The 22,681-nt window shown below is 44.5% G+C and overlaps 1 protein-coding gene across 1 annotated transcript in view; it reads left to right on the plus strand.

The window, feature by feature from the left end:
- LOC117364120 overlaps positions 1-2,267 on the plus strand; it is a 63,008-nt gene extending 60,741 nt beyond the window's left edge. The window contains exon 13 of the mRNA XM_033952991.1: positions 1,036-2,267. Within this exon, the coding sequence (XP_033808882.1) occupies positions 1,036-1,316 (281 nt within the window). The 3' untranslated portion in view covers positions 1,317-2,267. The remainder of the gene's footprint in view (positions 1-1,035) is intronic.
- The last annotated feature ends 20,414 nt before the right edge of the window (positions 2,268-22,681 follow it).

Genomic DNA, 22,681 nt, shown 5'->3' on the forward strand with positions numbered 1-22,681 from the left:
TGGTCATGGGGTGGGGTAAAAGAGAAAGGGTAAAAAAGGAAGAGAACACTGGGTGGGGGTGGAATATAGAGACAGGAAGAATGGCCATGGAGACAATGGAAGGAAGGATAGATAGGAATGGAGCTGGGACTGAAAGTGTGATAAATGCAGTGGAGGATCGATGAGGGCCAAAAGGGTACAAAGGACTAAAGAAATGATGATGGATAGCACCGGGAGCCAACAAAAGAAAGAAGGGGGCAGATAGAGAGAAAGAAAGACAGGGGCAGGGAGAGAGACAAAGAAAGAAAGACGGGGCAGGGAGAGAGACAGAAATAAAGAAAGATGGGGCAGAGAGAGAGAGAGACAGAAAGAAAGAAAGACAGGGGCAGGGAGAGAGACAGAAAGAAAGAAATTTTACACATCTATTCTAGAACCCGTTAATGAAACAGGCTTAAACACTAGTATGTCAATAAAACAATAATGGAACAGCTAAGTTGAATGCTGTTGGCAGTGAGATCTTAGTCTGTGTCCATGTTGCAGTTAGCATTGATACTTCAACAACCAAAAGCAATATTCCGGCAGATCCCAGCAGTGATGATCCCTCTCACCCAACCAATCTGACATGGTCTTGGCCAAGGAAGACTCTCATGGATCCCTGCATGCAGGTAACTTAGCCAAAACATGGTCCTTGTCAGGTCCCTGTTCCATTATTGTTTTATTGACATATATGTTGGACTTTGATTAAAATTTATTTGCCAGCTTGATCACTTGGTCATCTGCATTTTTTTTGGTTTCCATGCTATAAAATTTAGCTACTTATTTTCTAGAATGGCGCTTAGGGCAGATCTTCGTCTAAACCCAAATGAGAGCCATTAACACCAATTATTGTCAAGGGCTCATTAACTAATTAGTGTGGATGTGGATCTGGGATCTGTGCCTAAATTTGGGTGCCTGCATGTTGATGACCTGTATAGGATCCAGGGGGGTGGGTGTGTCTTTTTATTTTACAAGGTAGTTTCAGAGTCATGTCAACTGCTTTTTTCTTTCCACACACAGGGAGTTACTTTGCAAGAGATGCCTCTTATTCCCATAACTATTGCCTGTCCACCACCAGCACGAAGTCCATGTTTGTGGCCCGTGTTTTGGTGGGGGACTTCACTCAAGGAGTTGCAAACTACCTTCGCCCTCCTAACAAGTCTTTCCGTTCCAACACCTTCTATGATAGCTGTGTGGATAAAGTGTCAGATCCGTCCATCTTTGTTGTCTTTGAGAAGCATCAGATCTACCCAGAGTACATTCTTCAATACGCGGAGGAGAAGAAGTGCTGCATTAGTTAAAGGAGAAGAGACCTGTGAAATTAATTCTGCGTACTGTTTACAGCTGGTCCTTCATAGCTAGCAGCCACATTGTTTTGCATCTTTGTATAATTTGCCAGTTTGTTGAGCTTCATCACAGAGCAGATCAATTATTTTTGGTACCAAAAAAACAAACATGAAAATCCAATTATCACTTTGATCACAAAAATGTTCTTTGGATTGAGATGAATAGCAAATATAGGGAGAGACAGAGACTATTTCATACCTAGCTGCATCAGTCAGGCAGTTGAAAATTGTAAAATACCAACCTAGAACTCACTGGGTGTCCTAAAGGTTAGAACCAGCACCAGGACTCAAATTGTACTGGTCCCAATGACATTCATTGTGATCTTTGGTAAGTCACTTGGGCCTGGATTCTCTAAACTGTGCTGTTTTTTTAGGTGCCCAAGCTCAGTAAAAAATGCCATTTAAATGACATTTTTTACTGAGTTATAAGGCACCTTAGGCCACTTAAAGCCACTGTAGGCGTGGCTAATGCCAGACGTGGCATTAGACGGCCTAAAGCACCTATGGAGGGGCAATTCGCATCAAAGGTGGGCACCATAAATGTAGACCTGGAAAACCCTGGCCTACATTTCTGGCGCCCACCTTTGCTGGAGGCACGATAATCTAACTGTTGCCATCGCATGATTGACGCGTGATTAGCAGCCACTTTTAAGGCAGCTGCCGTCAGTTGTGCTAGTTATAGGATCTGGGCCTTGATGCCCTGTTCTCTCAGGTAAACATGTGAAGAGCAATTCTATAAATTAGCACCTCTTTAGGTACCTCTATGCCATGCACTTTGTGCCAATTCTATAACAGCAAGATTCCCTCCTGGAGCATCTGCGCATGCTCAAGGCACAGTCGGAGGAGAGGCATGATCTTTGGGCACCGGCACCTCCTATGGCTTGGTGCTGCGTGCCGGTGCCACATTGGGGGGGTAAGCTTGCAGTTTGGGCGGGCGGGGGATGCCAGTTCGCGTGGGGGTTGGGTGGGCGTTCGCAAGGGGGGCGATGTAGAAGCGCACCAGTGGTCTTGGGGGTGGGGGGTCTTTTGGGGATGGGGTGGGGTAGAGCAGCACTGGTGGCCATGTGGGGGGGATGGGAAGTGGAACGAATCAAACGAGTTTCTCTTACTTTCTATGGGGAAATTCGCTTTGATATACAAGTAACTTGGTTTACGAGCATGCTTCTGGAACAAATTATGCTCGTAAACCAAGGTTCCACTGTATACAAATTTGCTGCCACTGGAAGGAAATGGACTAAGATTTACAAAGAGCATGTCCATCTTCCTCACCCTTGTTTTCTTTGGAGAGATATATAAATAAATGTATCCTTTAGTGGTTAACTTGATGCTATAAGGGTAAATTGAAGCCTTTTCTTGATCCCTCTTTGCATACAACTTGTGTGGCCAAAAGTTTTTCATATATCAGACTGGCAGTTTTAATAAATGATCCATAGTCCGTGTCAAATTCTGATCACATAGGGGTAATTTTCACGTGTGTGAGGCTTTGGGGCAAGTTCAGTAAAAGGCGTCTAACACCGAGAAGATCTGTGCTAAACTAGTACCTCTGTAGATGGCGCTCTTCAGGGAATGACCTTTATAAAATAGTAGCTTAGCATGGATTTTGTACTTTGGGCACATAAATGATGCCATTCAATAACATTACACCAAAATTCTGTGAACACCCCTGACCTGTCTAAGCCCCTCCCTAGGCCACACCCCTTTTTTACATCACAAAAATGTTAGGTGAGCGTGTTATAGAATAGAGCACAGGGCAGAACTGCATGTAAATTGAAATGACTGCCAATTAACATCAATTATCGATAATGGCTCATTAACTAATTGGTTTACGCACGAATTGTGGATCCGTGCTTAACTTTGGGGCCTATATAGAATCTGGAGGTAGATGTATATAAAAGTACCTCAAAAAAACAGGGAGGAATAGAGAGAAGTATAATACAAAAATATCACTCCAAAACAAAAGCACCACACAAGCCAAGAAAGATAGCTTATTACTTAAGCGAAAGAAAAGCCTCAGACAAACGGAGAGGTGGATCCACACTCATATACCAAAGCATCATAGGCAAAAAAACTTTCGCACAAGTTTAAAGTTAGCAGGTGGGAGCAAAAAATAGCCGAGAATGATTAATGGTAAAAACCACCGAATACAAACAGGCCAGGCCGACGATTGTTTCGTGGCCGGTAACCACTGCTTCAGGGCCTTAGTACCAAATCCAGGCTATCAGTACGCAGATCCTAACTGCTGTTTTCAACCACCTGCAAACTTTAAACTTGTGTGAAAGTTTTTTGCCTATGATGCTTTGGTGGAAGAGTGTGGGTACACCTCTCTGTTTGTCTGAGGCTTTTCTTTCGCTTAAGTCAGGGGTGTCCAATGTCGGTCCTCGAGGGCCGCAGTCCAGTTGGATTTTCAGGATTTCCCCAATGAATATACGAGGTCTATTTGCATGCACTGCTTTCATTGTATGCTAATAGATCTCATGCATATTCATTGGGGAAATCCTGAAAACCCGACTGGATTGCGGCCCTCGAGGACTGACATTGGACACCCCTGGCTTAAGTAATAAGCTAGCTTTCTTGGCTTGTGTGATGCTTTTGTTTTGGAGTGATATTTTTGAATTCTTGTATAAAAGTACCCCCACATAGAAGTATAAGTGATGGTTCGAATGCGTGAGTTTTGAGCAGTTTCAAGTTTAAAATTTGTTATCCACTTATCAAACTTCTAAGCGGCATACAGAAGTAAAACGAATACAATATGGATAATACATACAAATCCCATTAACATGTTTATTATCATACATTTGGTTACAGGGTTGAAATACAATAATCGATAGGATAGAGAGATGTGAATGGTAAATACAGTAGGGAGGGAGAGATTTCATCTTTGTCGTTAACAGTAATTGAGGGATTATAAATCGAATGCATCTTTAAATAAAAAAGTAATGATTTACACGTGTGTTTTATGAGTGTAAGTGCATTTGTACATACTTTCCAGACAAACATACCTGCTTCCGAGCAGGCATAAATGTCTGTGGCTTCATTTTAGTTGTGATTTCTACAGGATTTTTGAGCCATTTTTATAACGACAGTGAGGTGCCTATGAAGCATCTTCTTGCCCTGAAGTCTAGTCTAAAATGACCTTTATAGGGGTAGTTCTACAAGGATTGCATGTAAGCAATAGCGCAGCAGGGGTAGGAGGTGCTGGGGGTGGTGGCACCTCCCACCCTCTTCTCTGCCTCCACTCCTTCCCTGATCCCCCCACCATGTGAGCGCCTTCCCTCCCCCATACCTCTTTAATTTTTCACCGACACATACATCTCCAACCTGCTGCCCGCGCTGGCCTTGGCTCTCCCTCTGATATCACTTCCTGGTCCCATGACCAGGAAGTGACTTCAGAAGAAGAGCTGAGGCCGGCACAAGCAGCAAGTTGGAGATGCTGCTTACATAAGCGAAGAGCCAAAGAGGTGGGGGAAAGAGGCAGAAGGAGATATGCCAGTGCCCTCACAATGATGGTACCAAGGACGGTCCACCCCCCCTTATGTCACTGCATAGAAATAACATATTCTAGTCATTTGCATACATAAGTGGCAAGCTGAAAAAAGTACAAAGGGCTTATGGGCCACACAGTGGCTGGAACAAGAGAAATCACCATTTTAAGCCCATGGACTGCATTAGCAAAATTTCAAGTGATACTGATCCTGAACATGTCCCTACCTTTCAAGCATCTAGCTTTCAACCTGGACAATACTTAGCTTGCATATATGACAATTCTTGGTGGATTGGTCATATATGTGAAATTTCAATGGAAGAATGTGACATCCTGGTTAATTTTTTTGCTTCCTGCATAGTCATTTCACTGGCCTCCCCACAGAGACATATGCTGAATCCCTGAACAGATCTTAATGCACCTATGACCACTTCAAACATTGACCAGACTTTCAAAACCATGTGCAAGAAACTGAGATAAAAGTTGAATTTATGTGATTTCCTGATCTTTGTCAGTATGTATGAACACTTTAAATAAGTGTGGGTTTTGCACTTTTCTTTTTTGTCTTTAATAAAGCTTAGAAATTTATATGGTATTATCTAACTATTGGGAATGTCTGTCAGAGAATGGATCAATAACTGATAAATATATGGTCTCAGTGTATAATACACTTATCATGATCTTCATGACTAATGGCAGTGGGTATATGAAAATGCATGGATACAGGGCAGGGGATCATAAAACAGTAACAATCTGAACTTAACTGTGAAACTTCATGTACCTTGTACATTTGCATACAACATGGTTTGTGTTAAACATGCCTCTGTTCAATATTAAACATTCGTGCGCATATACAAAGTATGAAAAACAATTCAATCGTTATTCATATAAATTTGCAAAAAATAAAAATAAATTGTATTAAATTTTGTAATTCATTTAAATGAAGAAAAACGTAACAAAGTGATGATATGAACCAATTATAAACAGGAAATAAAAATGACAAGAAAAGTGAAGGACCTAATGCAAAAAATTAGAAAAAGTTCTGTGAGTGTAAAACGAATGAGAAAAAGTGAACGATGCATGCTTGACGACTAAGAATTAAAGAATGAATTAAGAGAATTATGAACAGAGTTATTGAAGTGTGCTAATGTACAAGGATGGTTTGAAAAGTTTGATTTAAAAAAAGCATTTAAACAACGTAGTCTCTGTCGAGGGCTATACACTTATGGCCTCTTTTACAAAGCCGGACTAACAGCTGCGCTGTTCTAATGGCCCCAAAGCCCATAGAGATTTAAAGCGCTTCAAAGCAGCCACTAGCGCGGTTTTGTAAAGAGGCCGTTAGTCTAGTGAGCTTCCAGTTTTTTCATAAACTATTTTTCCTACAATACAAAAAAATCTGGAAACTCGCTGGACTAAGCGTACAGCCCTCGACTCAGTAGACTGGACTGAAATGTATAGGAAGTGAAGTCAGAAGGGAGCTGAGGATGGCGTGAGAAGCAAGTGGAAGATGCTGTTCATGCTGGCAAACATTTCAAGAGGTACGTGGGGCAGAGAGGAGAAGCACCGGCGCCTCCCCATGAAGATGATGCTCAGGGCGGTCCACCCCCTTACTACACTAGGAGGGAGGGAGTATGAAAAAGGGAAGAATCTCGAGAGGGAAAAGGAGACCATCCTCAGGAGAGAGAGAAAAGACGAGGGTAAGTGTCTATGGGGAGGAAGTGGCAAAGCTTTTACAGAGGGAAGGGGTGAGAAAGGATTGCTGCAAAAGGGGAAAGTGAATCTGGAAGGAAGAAAGAAGCAGGTATAAAGGGGGTATAGGCACAACATCTGATTGTAAAACTGCTTAGATAACCTTGATAGGCGGTATATAAAAACCTAAAAAACTTGAGAGGAAGGGAACAGGCTACAAAGTGGGAAGGAATGGAGAGGGTGTAAGGGGATATAGTGCAGAGTGAAGTGGAAAGATCCTCTAAAATTGGAGGGGAGGGATGTGAAGAAGGAGTGGAGAAAGAATCTTGAGAGTGTAAAGGGAATGGTGGAAAGCATGAGACTGGAAATGGATAGAGAAGAAGTTGAAAGGAAGCATGAGAGATTAAGGGCAGAAAAAAGAGTCTGGATGACAGGAGGGGTTGAATGAAAGAGAAAGACTGCCCTCTTCACCCCCCTCTCCCTTCTGTGCACGCATTCTCCCCCCCCCCCTTTTCTTTCCCCATATTTCTAATTTTGCCGGTGTGAGCAGCATCTCCAACCTGCTGCCCACACTGGCTTTGGTTCTCCTTCTGATGTCACTTCCTGGTCCCACAGGGCAGGTAAAAATAAGGGAGAATGGACAGGAAAAAGCGGCTAAGGAGACAGAGAGAGAAAGAATTAAAGACAAACACACATATATTCTAGCACCCGTTAATGTAACGGGCTATAAAGCTACTTTTCTATAAATGATTAATAACCAAACTATAGAATAATAAAAATGAATCTGGAAATACTTTTTTGGTAATCAGGGTTGTACGCCTCAGAATTTGGAGCTGTTTTTAGGGTTATTCAGTGCGGACTATCCACTTACTCTTGCTCATGCCACCGACTGTAACCCGCCCTACTCTCCCTAACCTTAATTTTAACAATCACTTAATTTTTTTCAAAATTCTGTTATATTTTTAAAATTAAGAGCTCCTTTTACGAAGGCACCTTAGGGCCTTAACGTGCAGAATAGTGCACGCTTAAAATGCCGTGCACGCTACCTCTACTGCCTCCTTTTGAGCAGGCGGTAGTTTTTCAACTAGCACACATTATACCACGCGCTAATCCGGTGCGCGCGCTAAAAAACACTAGCGTACCTTTGTAAAAGGAGCCCTAAATATAGCTTCAACTTCGCTGTTTAAAAACCATTCCAGCCACTTGTTGTGCTCATCTGACACAGCCAGTGTTTCGTGGGGCAAAACACAACAGCAAGGGGGTGGTGTTTTGCCCCACGAAACGCTGGCCATGGCGAATGAGCACAAGTGGCTGGGATGGTTTTTAAACAGCGAAGCTGAAGCTATATTAAAAAGTCATAAATTATTGATTTGCTATATTTAATTTTAAGAGATATAACAGAATTTTGAAAAAAATGAAGTGATTGTTAAAATTAAGGTTACTGAGAGTAGGGCGGGTTACAGTCGATGCTACCTGCCCGCTGAAGCCTGGCCTACCGTTGCTTCAAACCCTCCCCGGTCCATCGCTACTGCCACCCGCTGCAACTAATGAAAAGGAAGGTCCAGGCCAGTCCACAAACCTTCTTCCTGATGTCAATTCTGACATCAGAGAGGAAGTTCCGGGCCAGCCAGGTAGTAATTGGCTGGCCCGGAACTTCCTCTCTGATGTCAGAATTGACATCAGGAAGAAGGTTTGTGGACCGGCACCTGGACCTTCCTTTTCTTTAGTTGCGGCGGGTGGCGGCGGACCCGGGGGGGGGGTGGGGGGTTGACACATGGTGCCTGTTTTAACTTTTCCGCCAACACTCCTGAGCCTGGAGAAGAGGTTTCCTAAAACATCCCCTCTGGGCCTGGGGTAAAGGCTAAAAATTCCTCACTGCGGTAACAGGCTCGCTCTGTGATCAACTTGGATCCTGAAGTGGCTCCTCCTACTGAAATCCAATGACTGTAGTTTAAATCATCATGTCTTGCTTTGGGTGTTTTACAAGCCTTTGTGGTCACAGGCTATTCCCATCAGCTGCTTCTCATTCCTGTCAATGACTTAAAAAAATCAAAAACAAAGACCCCCCTCCCCCAACTATATAAACCATTTTAAAGGAAACCATCTATTAGAAAGTACAGATAGCTGTGAAGCACCAGGTAGGACATTTATGAGAATCACACTGTCTAAGCGTTTGTTAAAAGCCTAGCCTAGCCTAGCCTCGGCGTGTTTACACCATGCGCTAGTCTTAGTCTCTTTTGAATGGCATGTTTCTGGGACTGAAGGGTGACGGATATGGTTTCACATCAGAACTGACTTTTAGGTGTGCATAAAGGGCAGCATGTTTCTGCTGAAATTGTTCTTGGCTGCACACAATTTAATCCAGACCTGCAATCTCTCGCTTCCTGTATTGGGCTCTCTATGGAGGCTGATGCTCAAGGAGAGCACTGGGGACACTAAGGACATAGGAAGGAAGGAGGGAGAGAATAGAAAGGGACAATTGTTGGGCCTGAGTGCAGAAAGAAAGGCAGAAATGAAAGAAAGGATGCACAGTCAAAAGGAGACTCATGAAATTACAAGACAGCAAAGGTAGGAAAAATGATTTTATTTTTAATGTAGTGATAAAAAAGTGTCAGTTTTGAGAATTTAATAATAATAACAGTTTATATGCCGCAGGACCGTGAAGTTCTATGCGGTTTACAATGATTAGAAAGATGCAGCAAATTGAGTGGAACTTACATAGCTGGAGATGAGTGGCTAACAATTTAAGAGATCAATTGTTATGGGAGAGACTGAGATGGGAGATTGTGATGGGAGAGATTGTGCAGGTACTTCAAGAACAGGTATGTTTTTAGGTGTTTCATAAATTCACCATAGTTATTTGCGTGCATAATTAGTTTTGCCAGGTCTTTGCCCCATAATGCTGCTTGATAAGAGAGAAGATGTTGATGGTGTCTTTTAAATTTACATCCTCTAACTGGTGGGAGACAAACTTAAGGTGTGCGCTTCAGGTGTGCACTTCAGGTATGTGTTTCTCTATTGGTCTATTGGTTGTCTATATGTTGCACTATATTTGTCGAGGTGACATTGCATTTTTTAAAGCCTAACAGGTGTGTTGGTTTGGGAGTACTCTGCGCCACTTTCTGTACCGGAAGAGCTGCGGGTCAGTCCCTTACGGCTCCCAGCCGCAGGTCGTGGCACAGTAAGTGCTGCAAACCTAAACAGAATAGAGTCACGTCGGCAGGCAAGTAAGATTGGCAATGTGAGTGGGCCCCCGTTATGTTGCAAGTGGTGTTACTGCTTGGCCCAAACTTCCCTCTAATGCCAACCGCCCAGGCGGAAACAGGAAGCTGCATCAGAGGGGAAGCTTTGGGCTGAGCACCGCTTGCAACATAACAGTTACTGCCGATGCTGGGGAGGGGGGCAAGTTGCCGATCTTATTTTTCTGGGGGTCCGTCGTCATTTGAAAAAAAAATACAGAATCATCTGTTGCCCTCCTTCAGCGGGACCCCCCTGACATGTATGGACCCTAGGCACGTGCCTACTGGGCCTACCCGTTAATCCGGCCCTAAAGGCCGGTATTGGACAGACTTGTACAGTTTGTGTCCCTTATATGGTGATTCAGTGTATGATGGACTGGGGAGGGCAACAACGGGAACTTCACTAACTTGGAACATGAGGACATTACAGGCCAGATTTTACCGTACATATCCTGCAAACAGCGGGATGGTTGGATAGGCTGGAGTGAGCTTGGATGGCAAGTTCAGCCGTTGGAACCTAGGACAATACCAGGTGGACTTTAGTCTATGGCCCAGAAATATCAAAGAAGAGATAAGTTAATTTTGAATGAGAATAAGTAATAGGCAGACTGGATGGACCGTTCAGGTCTTTATCTTGTGACCAGTCAGATGCAAGCCCTGCTAGAATCCTAGATAAACAAAAAAAAAACAAGGGTAAAAGTAGAAACCCGGCATGAAAATTCCAGGATTTTCCAGGATGAGTTTGAGGAAGATAATATAAGCCACCACCAGGGGAGCTCTAGAGGGCCCTGGTCTACTGCTGACACTGCTAGCTCAAGACACGCCCCTAGGGTAGATAAGCCAGCAGTGGCATTCAAACAAAAAAGCTGGTTAGGGAGGAAGTTTGGGTCTTGCCTCCCTAAATATCCACCTAAGCCAAACAGGGACAACCGTCCTGTTCCCATGGATTGGGCTGAGGCTGAACCAGCTAAGGATTTGCCTGGACTCAGCGAGGAACCTATGGATTTTGAGGAAGCCTGTTCTGGCTTGGAATCCAATTATCCTGAGAGTATGCAGGTGGACTTGGCTTGTTGCCACAAACAGTGAAGTGTGGTTGCTGTTGAACTGTTTGTGTGCTGTTTTTCTTTTCTTTTCTCTAAATTGTTGGTTTTTGGTTATTGTGAGAAAGCTTGGAGAAGTTGGGGAGAGGTTTTGCTTCCACCTTGGGAGGGAATTTTTGAAAAGCTATCTATTGGCTTTAATTTGCAAAACCTAATGCTATCTCCTATTCCTGGCATTACCATAAACCTGCCAGAGGCTTTATTTTGTTTTAAGCACTGTGGAATTGCTAGAAACAGTGCACTGAACGGTATTTTTGTATATTGCACAAGCTACTTGGATTTAGTTTTAAGCACTGTGGAGTTGCTAGAACCAGTGCACTCAACTGTATTTTGCATATTGCACAAACTGTTGGAGAATAGGCTTGTGCTGGCTGAGGAGAGCTGGATCCTCAGCTGCCCTTTTGGGACTTTAATTTGTTTTTTTTTTTTTGTTTTGCTTTTTGCATTGTGCTTGGCTGGTATTTGGCCTACTGACTTTAGCATCTTTTCTGATGCACTGCTTACCTGTATGTTGAAGAACAGTAAAGCTGAATTATGTTTTCATGAACCTGATTTATGAGTTTTGATTTTCTGGTTAACTCCAGTCCAGTCCTGCAGGGTGACTCCAGGCCGGGTCACACGTAAATGTACTGTGTTTTGTAGCCACCAGTATCTTGACTGAGCCCTGCTCTGGGCTACAGTGGTGGCCACAATCTGCAATCTTTTACTATGTTACTACGTAATATTGGACTGCTGGATTAATTCACACGCTGTTGTATTTCAATTATCAGAAAAATGCCTCTCTCTTAAGAGTTTAATATGATGGAGGTATTTTTTTGCCGATTAAAGAGGTGACTATACTGTATATGTTGCCGTTTGGCTTTAGTGCACCTCTGGACTTTGAGACTTTTTCCCTCCATTTTCATGTGGTAGATAGAGATCATTTTGTGTTGGTTTTGTTGAGCAATTCTTCAATCTCTCTTTTTGAGACGTCAGTTACGCACACTAATGTAAATTAGTGCCAATTAGTGCTTGTTAAGGCCAATTATCAGTACTTATCGCTAATTAAGGGCCAATTTAGAGCCAATTAGCTAATTGTGCATGCATTTGCACACCCAACTTTAGGTGCCATTTCTAACTTTGGGAGAGTAGGTGTACATAACATAAGAACATAAGCATTGCCTCTGCCAGGTCAGACCAGGGGTCCATCGCGCCCGGCAGTCCGCTCCCGCGGCGGCCCTCCAGTGCATAATCTTATGGAGAGTGCCACTATACGTTTATAAACGTGCTTGCATAGAAAGTCGCACTTGCACGCTAGAGCATACTGCCAGTTCTAAGTGTAAGTTGGCTGTTACGTTATTAATTGGACCTAATTTGTAGCTACACGTGTAACTGCCATCGGTGGCATAGTAAGGGTGAGCGGCGCCCCTCCCCGTCCTCTTCCCCTGCCGCATGCACACGTGCGCCTCCTTCCTTTTCCCCGTATCTTTTTAACTTCTCCAGAGTCGGCAGCATGCCCAGGTTGGTGTCGGTTTGCCCTTTAACTTGTTCCGGAAGTAACATCAGAGAACCGATGCCGACGCGGACAGCAATTTCGCGCTGGGGAAGTAAAAAAGGTATGGGGAAAGGCAAAGGGAAGGTGAGCGTGGCAAGGAGAGCAGCGCCACTCCCTTAGGAAAACCTTGCCTGAGGCGGACCCCCCCCTTCTGCCTCCCCATTACTATGCCACTGACTGCCATGAGTATTCTACAAACTGGACACACAAAATCCACAGTGTACAAGTGTAAGAGGGGTGTGGTCTTTGAAGGGGAATAGTTGAGTGAGGGGGAGGCAGGCAGTTAGGCTGGCTTTGGCAAGGGAGAGGCACTAAGGACATGGGAAGGGGCACTAAGGACATAGGAAGGAGCACTGGGGGCACTAAGGACATGGGAAAGAGGCACTGGGGGGCACTAAGGACATAGGAAGGAGACACTGGGGCACTAAGGACAAAGGAAGGAGTACTGGGGGCACTAAGGACATGGGAAAGAGGCACTGGGGGGCACTAAGGACATAGGAAGGGGCACTAAGGACATAGGAAGGAGCACTGGGGGCACTAAGGACATGGGAAAGGGGCACTGGGGGGCACTAAGGACATGGGAAGGGGCACTGGGGGGCACTAAGGACATGGGAAGGGGCACTAAGGACATAGGAAGGAGCACTGGGGGCACTAAGGACATGGGAAAGAGGCACTGGGGGGCACTAAGGACATAGGAAGGGGCACTAAGGACATAGGAAGGAGGCACTGGGGCACTAAGGACATGGGAAAGAGGCACTGGGGGGCACTAAGGACATAGGAAGGGGCACTAAGGACATAGGAAGGAGGCACTGGGGCACTAAGGACAAAGGAAGGAGTACTGGGGGCACTAAGGACACAGGCTGGGGCACTAAGGACATAGGAGTTAAGGGCGTGCCTGACAGCAATTAGGCACTACTACTATTAATTATTTCTAGAGCGCTCCAGATTTACAAAGCACTGTACAGAGTCACAAAGGAAACAGACATGAGCTAGCACAATTGCTCACACATAAATGCATAGACAGGTGCATAACTGTGGACTTAACACTAGTATTCTGTATTAGCAATTCCCTGCATAATTGCCTACATAAAATTTACACTAAGCACCATCATCCCAGTGCCTAACTTTAAGCAATCTGCAGAGAACCATCCCCTATGGCCCGGATTCTCTAACTGGCGCTGTTGTCAGTGACTGCCTTAAAAAGTGGCCGTGTCAAGCAATGGCGCCAGTTAGAGAATCGCACCTCTGGCAAAAATAGGCAACAGAAATGTAGGCCACGGTTTACCAGTCCTACATTTCCAGCGCCTGCCTTTGATGTGAACTGTACCTCCGTAGGCGCTTTACGGCGCCTAAAGCCACTTCCGGCATTAGCCATGCCTACAGTAGCACTAGGCTATGGAGGTGCAATCCCAGCACCAATATTTTAGGTGCCTTGAAAATCAGTGAAAAACATCATTTAAATGGCATTTTTCACTGAGCTTAGTGCTTACCGGCACCTATAAAACTGGCGCCATTTAGAGAATCTGGGCCTATGTGCATATAGTACAAGTTCTTAATCACATTTGTTTCCACATGAAAAAAAAAAACTAAACACAAAATGAAAACTTTGAGTGCATATTTCTATTGATAAGGGCTGCACACTACCATGGGAAAGATCCCACGTTTGATTACAATGATTCTGAGATCAAGGGTTCCACTTCTCAGCACACCTGGACTGGGGAAGTTATAGACTGAGTGAGTGCTGGAAAAATCATTACTTAGGTGTGATATCTGCGGATCAAAATTAGGACCCATGGTTGTAAAGTTTGCAAGGGAGCCAGGCTATATGGCCAATTGCTGGATTGACCCAGCTAAGTATATTGGGGAAGTGGATATATGATAGGGGAGAATACAAACCAGGTATTGCAATTGAAGGCTTATGACTTCACAACAAGATACGGAATGATTCTTTCAGTTGTTGGCAATGACATCAGCGATCAAAATCTTACTGCTGTCAGATGACACAGGCAACCAAATGAATATTCCGTTCCACTGCAGCCATTTTCTCTCTCCAGAGGGCCTCGTTAAGAATCACCTATGGATCATCTGGATAGCCATTAGCATGTTTTTCTGCATTCTTGCTTATAAATTTAAGGTTACCACAAGCAACACAAAACATATTGCAAACATGCATTTTTAAATATGTCTGACATGAAAGCTTTATAACATATTTATAAATAGGTATACACAACAGGAATTTTATGGCTGAAAGAATGAATGTTTTTCTATCCACTGAGCGCCTACCACTTAGCTACACTTCACAAATCTCTGATGCCAGGTCTGAATTCCATCTTATCAAAATAAGTGGGCCTCAAACACAGCTAGAAATCTATCCATTCCACTTGCCTTTCAATTTATTGAAAAATTATTTGGAAAAGTTGCCTTTTGATAGCTAAGACGACGTTGCAATGTTGGGGGGATAAAGAAATCAATCTGCAAACAAGCGCCGGCATGTCTACCACTTTCCAGAATTGTCCAGAAAGGAAAAATGATCTATCATGGCTATAATTGATGACCTTCTGCAGTGTATGAGCAGTGTATTATTCTTAGTCTGAGAGCTCCTGTTGCTCTCATATTTCCACGTTGTTGATAAATTCTGCAAAGAGATAGACAGCACCAAAAAGCGCAAGAAAGTGAAGTAAAAGAACTAAATTGACACTGGTACCCTGAAGAAAAAATGGTAAAACTAGAGGGCATAATCTGAGGTTACATTGAGGAAGACTTAGGAGCAATGTTAGGAAATTCTTCTTCATGGAGAGGATAGTAGATGCCTGGAATGCTCTTCATATGGGAGATCCTTGAGTCCTGAGACCATCTTAGTGGCCATTCGCTGAATCGATTCCATTCTCTTCACATCCTTTTGATAATGTGGCCTCCAATACTGAACACAGTACTCCAGATGAGATCTCACCGTGGACCTGTACAACGGCATTATAACTTTAGGCTTTCGGCTGACAAAACTTCTTCGGATGCAACCCAGCATTTGTCAAGCTTTGGTTGAAGCTTTCTCCACTTGATTGGTAGTCTTCATATCTTCACTAATGATTACACCCAGGTCCCGTTCTGCGACAGTTCTTGTTAAGGTTTCACCATTCAGGGTGTATGTTTTGCAGGGGTTACTGCTACCAAGATGCATAATCTTACACTTTTTGGCGTTAAAACTCAGTTGCCAAGTATTTGACCATTTTTCCAGTAAAAGTAGGTCCTGCCCCATATTGTCGGGCACGGTTGCGCTGTCCACTACGTTGCATGGCTTAGCGTCATCGGCAAATAATGTAATTTTACCTCGAAGTCCTTGGGGCAGGTCTTGTACAAAGATATTAAATAGTATCGGACCCTGCGGCACTCCACTGGTCACTTCCGACGTTTCTGAGGGAGTACCATTTACCACCACCCTCTGAAGTCTACCACTGAGCCAGTCTTTAACCCATGCAGTCAATGTTTCTCCTAGTCCCATTTTATTCATTTTGTTCAATAATCTATGGTGTGGGACACTATCAAAGACTTTACTGAAGTCTAAATACACTATATCCAGGGACTCTCCCATATATAGTTGTTTCGTTACCCAGTCAAAGAAGCTTATCAGATTGGATTGACAAGAAAGACCTTCCCTTCGTAAATCCATGCTGGTGGGGATCCCTCAGCCTCTCGTCATCCAGAATCATATCCAATCTGTTTTTAATCAACGACTCCATAAGTTTACACACTATTGATGTGAGACTCACAGGTCTGTAATTTTCAGCCTTTGACCTGCATCCCTTTTTGTGGAGCGGAATAACGATAGCAATTTTCCAGTCCAAGGGGACTTTTCCCTTGTTTAGGGAAAGATTGAAAAGCGCAGTTAATGGCTCTGCCAGGACATCTCTCAATTCCTGAAGTACCCTGGGGTGTAGATTATCCGGTCCCATGGCTTTGTGCACTTTTAGCCTCGATAGCTCATGGTAGACGCTGCTTGCTGTAAATTTAAAGTCCTGGAACGGGTCCTCCGAGCACTCCCTTGTCTGCATCTTCGGTCCGGATCCCGGTGCTTCACAGGTAAAGACCGAGCAGAAGTAGCATTGAGTAGTTCGGCTTTATCTGAGTCCGAGTCTACATAGTTACCGTCAGGTTTCCTGAGGCGCACAATCCCGTCTGTGTTCTTTTTTCTGTCGCTAACATACCTGAAAAATGATTTATCCCTTTTTTTAATATGCCTAGCTATGTTTTCTTCCATCCGGAGTTTGGCATCCCTGACTGCTGTTTTAACAGTTCTAGATTTCACCAAATAGGCTTCTTTAGTTTCTGGTTGTTGTGATTGTTTGTAGGATACAAATGCTCTTTTCTTTTCCTAGTTCCGAGATCTCTGCGGAGAACCACAGGGTTCTATTATCTCTCCGTATTTTACTCACTGACTGGAAGAGAGAGAAAGAAGTAGAGATGACTAGACTAGAATGGAGAAGGAGGGAGGTGAAAATGGCTGGAATGGAATGAAGAGGGAGAGATGCTGGATCAGAAGGAGAAAGGAGAGAAGAGACAGCGATGGATATGCTGGGCCATAAGGAAGGGGGATCAGAGGGGGAAGAGTAAAAATGTGTCAGGAGGGAGAAATAGTGAAAAGAACTAAGAGTTCCCATAGGAGGAATGGAGAAAATGTGCTAATAAAATGCTGGAAAAACAAAGATGAGAAGTGAAAGAGAGAACCCATGAGGACAGAGAGAGTGAAGGAATGGGAAGAAGAGCAGAAAAGATGTGAAAAGGAGAACACGTCAAGGAAAGAGAGAGGAAACATATAGGCCCAAATTCTATAATCAGTGCAGGTAGTCACTCTACCGGTCCCTAACTTAAGTGGAAAATGCCAATTAAAAATGGAAAAAAAAAAAAAGCTTTTAAAAAAGAAAAATGTAGATACTTGCCTAAAAAAACCAACACCAGAATCGTGTCTACAGAGGCGTTTTACGATGCCTAACACCACTTTAAGCATGGCTAACGCCAGAAGTGGTGCTGGGCATCGTAAAGTGCCTCATGTGAAAGGTAGGCACTGGAAATGTAGGCCTTGAAAACCCTGGCCTATGTTTCTGGCGTCTACGTAACACGTGGCCACGATTCTGCAACCGGCACTGGTATATGATTGACATGCGACCAGCGACGGTTTTGGAGGCACCGGCCGATACCCGCACCGGTTGCAGAATCCAGCCCATAGTGAAGGAAAAATAGTCAAATTTCCTCTTGTGAAGGGAAGTTGCCTGGGCCCTGCTAATATTCAGTGACGGTACCCAGATAACAGCAAAAAGGCTGTTCTAAGTTAATCAGGCACCTATCAGGATACTTCCATGAATATCATTGGGGCCTGGATAGCTCCCAGCGGCCACCATATGCCCAGATTTCATGCTGGTATCTGAATTGATGCTGGCACTGAATATCCAGGTCTGATTTAGCTGGCAGTGCCCAGCATTTAATGAAATGCTGGTCACTGCCAGCAAAATCTTGCCCCCAGAGAATCCAAACACATTGTTTTACTCAAACACTTATTTAGTGAGGGTGGCTCCAGCAACGCAAAATGCGTACATGAATTCTACTGATAACATGAGAAATACAGCACATTTTTACTGACTAAACCTTTGCTGCTTTGTCAGACTGTACTCAGGTCCTTAAAGATTTTCACACAGCAAGAGCAGGAAGAAAGCAATGCTCTGAAGAAAGATGAGAGAATGGGGAGGGTTGGGGGAAATATGACCACAGAATGAAGAAGCAAACATATGAAAAAAAATCCAATAAATAATGAAAGAGAAAAATAACCATAAAACTACACCGTCGAGACTAAAAGGATGAGAATATGAGCAGCAAGCCTGATTGATACTAAAATGATTGTGGCTGCCATGAAATGCATCGATTCTGTAACTGTAGGCCTTGGCCATTTTTTTCAAAGCCACAGTCATTAGTAAGGTGTGGAAAGAAATAAAATTAGGCAGGCAGACACGCAGAGAACTCTGGAGACATGTACTGTGGTTGTGGAAAAAAGGACTGGAAAAAGCGTAGAGTTTGGGAAGACGAGGGGGAGTGGGGAGGAGAAGGCGGACTGTCTGTGATGAACAGCATTTAATGGAATCAAAAGAACTCTACACACAAGTCATATACAATAGAAACAGAGAACTTGACAGCAGACAAAAAGCCATACAGCCCATCTAGTCTGCCCATCCACAACTTCAGCTCTAGAATTCCTTCCGTTTTCCCTAGAGGTCCTCTGTCCCTGTTCCACGCTTTCTTGAATTCAAATACCGTCTTTCATCACCTCTACTAGGAGATTGTTCCATACATCCATGAGAGAATAATGGTTCTAAATCAAAAAAAGTGAGTCAGAACTTACATGGGCCATTTCTCTACCCACCATCCAAGTTTCCTTTTCCAAAGTTAAGGAAAAGGTTTGATTTTCTTCAATTCCTTTATTCCAGTCACATAGAGGGGAAACCCATACCATAGCCATCCAGATCTTTGCAGCTATGTTTGTCTTTCCCTGTGACTGAATCCTTTCTTTTATCCTCACCTCCTTTAACTAATGCTAATCCTATGGGCCTGGGGGCCTCTGCCCTCCCTATTTTGAGATCGGGGTGGGCAACTATGGTCCTTGAGGGCCGCAGTCCAGTTTTTTTTCAAGATTACCACAATGAATATGCATGAGATCGATATGCACACAAAGGAAGCAGCGCATGCAAATCAGTCTCATGCAAGTTCACTGTGAAAATCTTGAAAACCCGACTGGGTTGTAGACCTCAAGGACCATGGTTGCCCATCCTTGTTTCAGAGACTCAACCGCCAGAATTCCTAGGAATCATGGGAGGTGTGGTTTTACTTATATATCCATCATTTCCTTATTCCTGAAGCATTTTCCTCTTCTCACCCTATCCTGTCCCATTTGTAGTGGGGCATTTTCCCCTTCTCACCCTATCCTGTTCCTCTGGTAGATGAGGTATACATGGCAATAAAAAACAAAAACTGATAAATCTTTGAAAGTGTGTCTCATTGTTGAACAACGGTTAATCAGAGGAGCTGTTTCAAGCTGTCTTTTAATTCAGCTTTTGTGTTTCATTATTCTGGTTTCTATTTTTCTTGTGGTTTTGCCCATATAGAAGAGGAAACAAGAATGATGAATCACATATAAATGCTGGATTTTTACAAAACAGCCCCTATTTTGCAATTGGGAATCTGCAATGATGCCACAAGATTAGGTGGGGGGTCAGAGGTGTCATATACTCACCACTAGATCACCAGAGAGAACCGCTTGGAACAGGGTTGTCCAACGTCGGTCCTCGAGGGCCACAATCCAGTCAGGATTTCAAGATTTCACCAATGAATTTGCATGAGACCTATTTTTATGCATTGCTTTCATTGTATGCAAATAGATCTCATGCAGATTCATTGGGGAAATCCTGAATACCCAACCTGGCAAGGGCCAAGGATGGACACCCCTGCTGTAGAACGATTCAAGGAGTCCAGGGGATAAAGGAGGATATTCATGATGTTGGAGAATCTGGGAGGCAGAGAAGAGGAGGGAGGGTCTGATGATGTTAGGGGGAGGTCCAAGTCTGATGTTGGGAAGATTTGCAGGGGGAAAGGATTGATAATGTCAGGGAAGAAGGGAATTTGATGCCATCACTGTCCCCTTATCAGACAGTGCACCTGACTTGGGACCTGCTGTCTCAGTTGCTGCAGCCAGAAACCCAAGGTGTTTCTGGTTGCGGCAACATTAAAGTGTGAAATGGCAGCACTTTCTGAGCACCTCCCTGTTTAAAATTGCTCCAGCCATTATTCGGTGCTCAGCCCAACCAACCAACTTCCTAAATTCTGAGCACTATGAAAAGAGTGTTAGTTCTTTAAGTGCCAATTTGCTGAAACAAAATTCTACAGATTATTTCAGATCCTTGACTGAACCATATCCACGTCATTCTCTTCTTATATGGGCTTAGAACTTTTCAGCACCCCCCCTGGTAGTGTGAAGCTCTGGTAGCCAGAGCTGAGATTGTGATGTCATAATGCCTCATTCTACCAATAAGAGCCAACCTCATCAGTGATGTCACAGTGGCCCTCTGGGTTAAAACCACGAGCTTGCAGTGCAGGGAAAGGCAGGAGAGTTGGGGCGGCAGGAGAGATTTGGGCCGAGAGCAGGGCGGCAAGTCAGGGCGGCAGGCAGGAGAGATTCGGGGCAAGAGCAGGGCAGCCAAAGCAGTAGATTGGGGGCAGAGAGGAGCAGGAGATCGGGACAGAGATCCAGAGTTGGGGTAGCCAAGAGCAGAGCAAGATGGGGCAGAGAGATAAATATTTTTGTTAGGGCAGCAGAGAGGAAGGCGTGCAGAGAGCAGGGCAGCAATGGAGCTGGAGAGTCGGAAAGGACGTTTGCAATTGGTCCCCAGCAGTCGCTTTTTGTGTTCATCGGCCAGCCCAGTCGGTTTGCAAGATTTCTTTAGTGAATCGCGTCCCTCCCTACTTTGCATGCCATTCTCCTCATTTGCCTGTGTGGATTAGAATCGGATCGGCAGAGAGGTATGTGAATCGGGCCAGAGTAAAATCGGGTTGCAAAGGGGTTGCAAACCGATCGGTACACGATCGGTTTGCTTAGTGAATCTAGCCCTATGTTTTGACATTGTTTCAGATCATTGACTGACTGATATCCACATCCTTCTCTTCTTGGTTGGGATGAGAACTTTGGCCAGCCAGGAACGGTTCTTGGACAGCCAACTAGCACATAGCCTGCTATCTCCTTCTGATGGGTGAACTAGAAGTCGTGGCCAAGGGGGAAGACCTGGATATAATTGGAATTACAGAAACATGGTGGACTGAGGAGAATCAATGGGATGTGGCGCTGACGGGGTACAAGCTCTACAGGAGGGACAGGACCCACAAGAAGGGGGGAGGCATAGCACTATATATAAAGAACTCTATCGACTCAGTCGGGATGGATATGGCAAAGAAGGCAGAGGGGCTGGAATCGCTATGGGTCAAATTGCCGGGAAACAAGGGTGCAGACATAAAACTGGGGATGTACTATCGCCCACCTAGTACGCCAGAAGGAGTCGGACACGACTTGGAAGCTGAACTGAGACAGGAGTGCAGGACTGGAAATGTAACAGTGATGGGGGACTTTAACTACCCGGGGATAGACTGGAGTACGGGTCACTCCAACTGCACTAGGGAAACAGGATTTGTAGAATCTGTGAGGGACTGCTTCATGGAGCAACTGGTCAGGGAACCGACGCGAGGGAGTGCTACTCTTAACCTCATCCTGAACGGATTAGGGGGGCCTGCAAGCGGGGTAGAAGTGGGAGGACCACTAGGCAACAGTGACCACAATGCGATCAGATTCACATTAGAAAGGGGGACACCCATAGTAAGGAGGACCGCAACAACTGCGCTCAACTTCAAGAAAGGGAACTATGTTGCTATGAGGAAAATGGTGGGGAAGAAGCTCAGAAATATCTTTAAGATGGAGACTGTGGAAAGCGCCTGGACCCTATTCAGGGACACCCTGCAAGAAGCACAAAAAATGTACGTCCCCAATTTCAGGAAAGGCTGCAAGAACAAGCGGTCAAAGGACCCGATTTGGATCTCAGCAGAAGTAAAGAGGGCAATAAATGACAAAAAAGTATCCTTCCGGAGATGGAAAAAGGACCCAACGGAGGAAAACCACCAGGCGCACAGGAAATGCCAAAAAGAATGCCACCGAGAGGTTAGAAAAGCAAAAGGGAAATACGAAGAGGGGCTGGCCAGGGAGGCAAAAAACTTCAATGCATTCTTCAGTTACATAAAGGGGAAACGACCAGCGAGAGAGGAGGTGGGGCCGTTGGACGATGGGGATAGGAAGGGAGTGATTAAGGAGGATAAAGAGGTAGCTGAGAGGTTGAACACGTTCTTCTCGTCGGTTTTCACGAGAGAGGACACATCTAATATACCGGACTCAGAGGAGCTCATGAGTGGGGAACAGGCTGAAAAATTGGAACACATAGAGGTAAGTAAGGAGGATGTCCTCAAACAGATAGACAGGTTAAAATGCGGCAAATCACCGGGTCCGGACGGGATCCACCCAAGGGTTCTGAAGGAACTAAGACAGGAAATAGCGGGCACAATCCAGCATGTTTGTAACCTATCCTTGAAAACTGGAGAGGTACCAAAGGACTGGAAATTGGCAAATGTCACACCTATCTTCAAGAAGGGATCGAGGGGTGACCCTGGGAACTACAGGCCGGTGAGCCTGACTTCAATTGTAGGGA

This window comes from Geotrypetes seraphini, chromosome 7 (assembly GCF_902459505.1).
Source record: "Geotrypetes seraphini chromosome 7, aGeoSer1.1, whole genome shotgun sequence".
Lineage (NCBI taxonomy): Eukaryota > Metazoa > Chordata > Amphibia > Gymnophiona > Dermophiidae > Geotrypetes > Geotrypetes seraphini.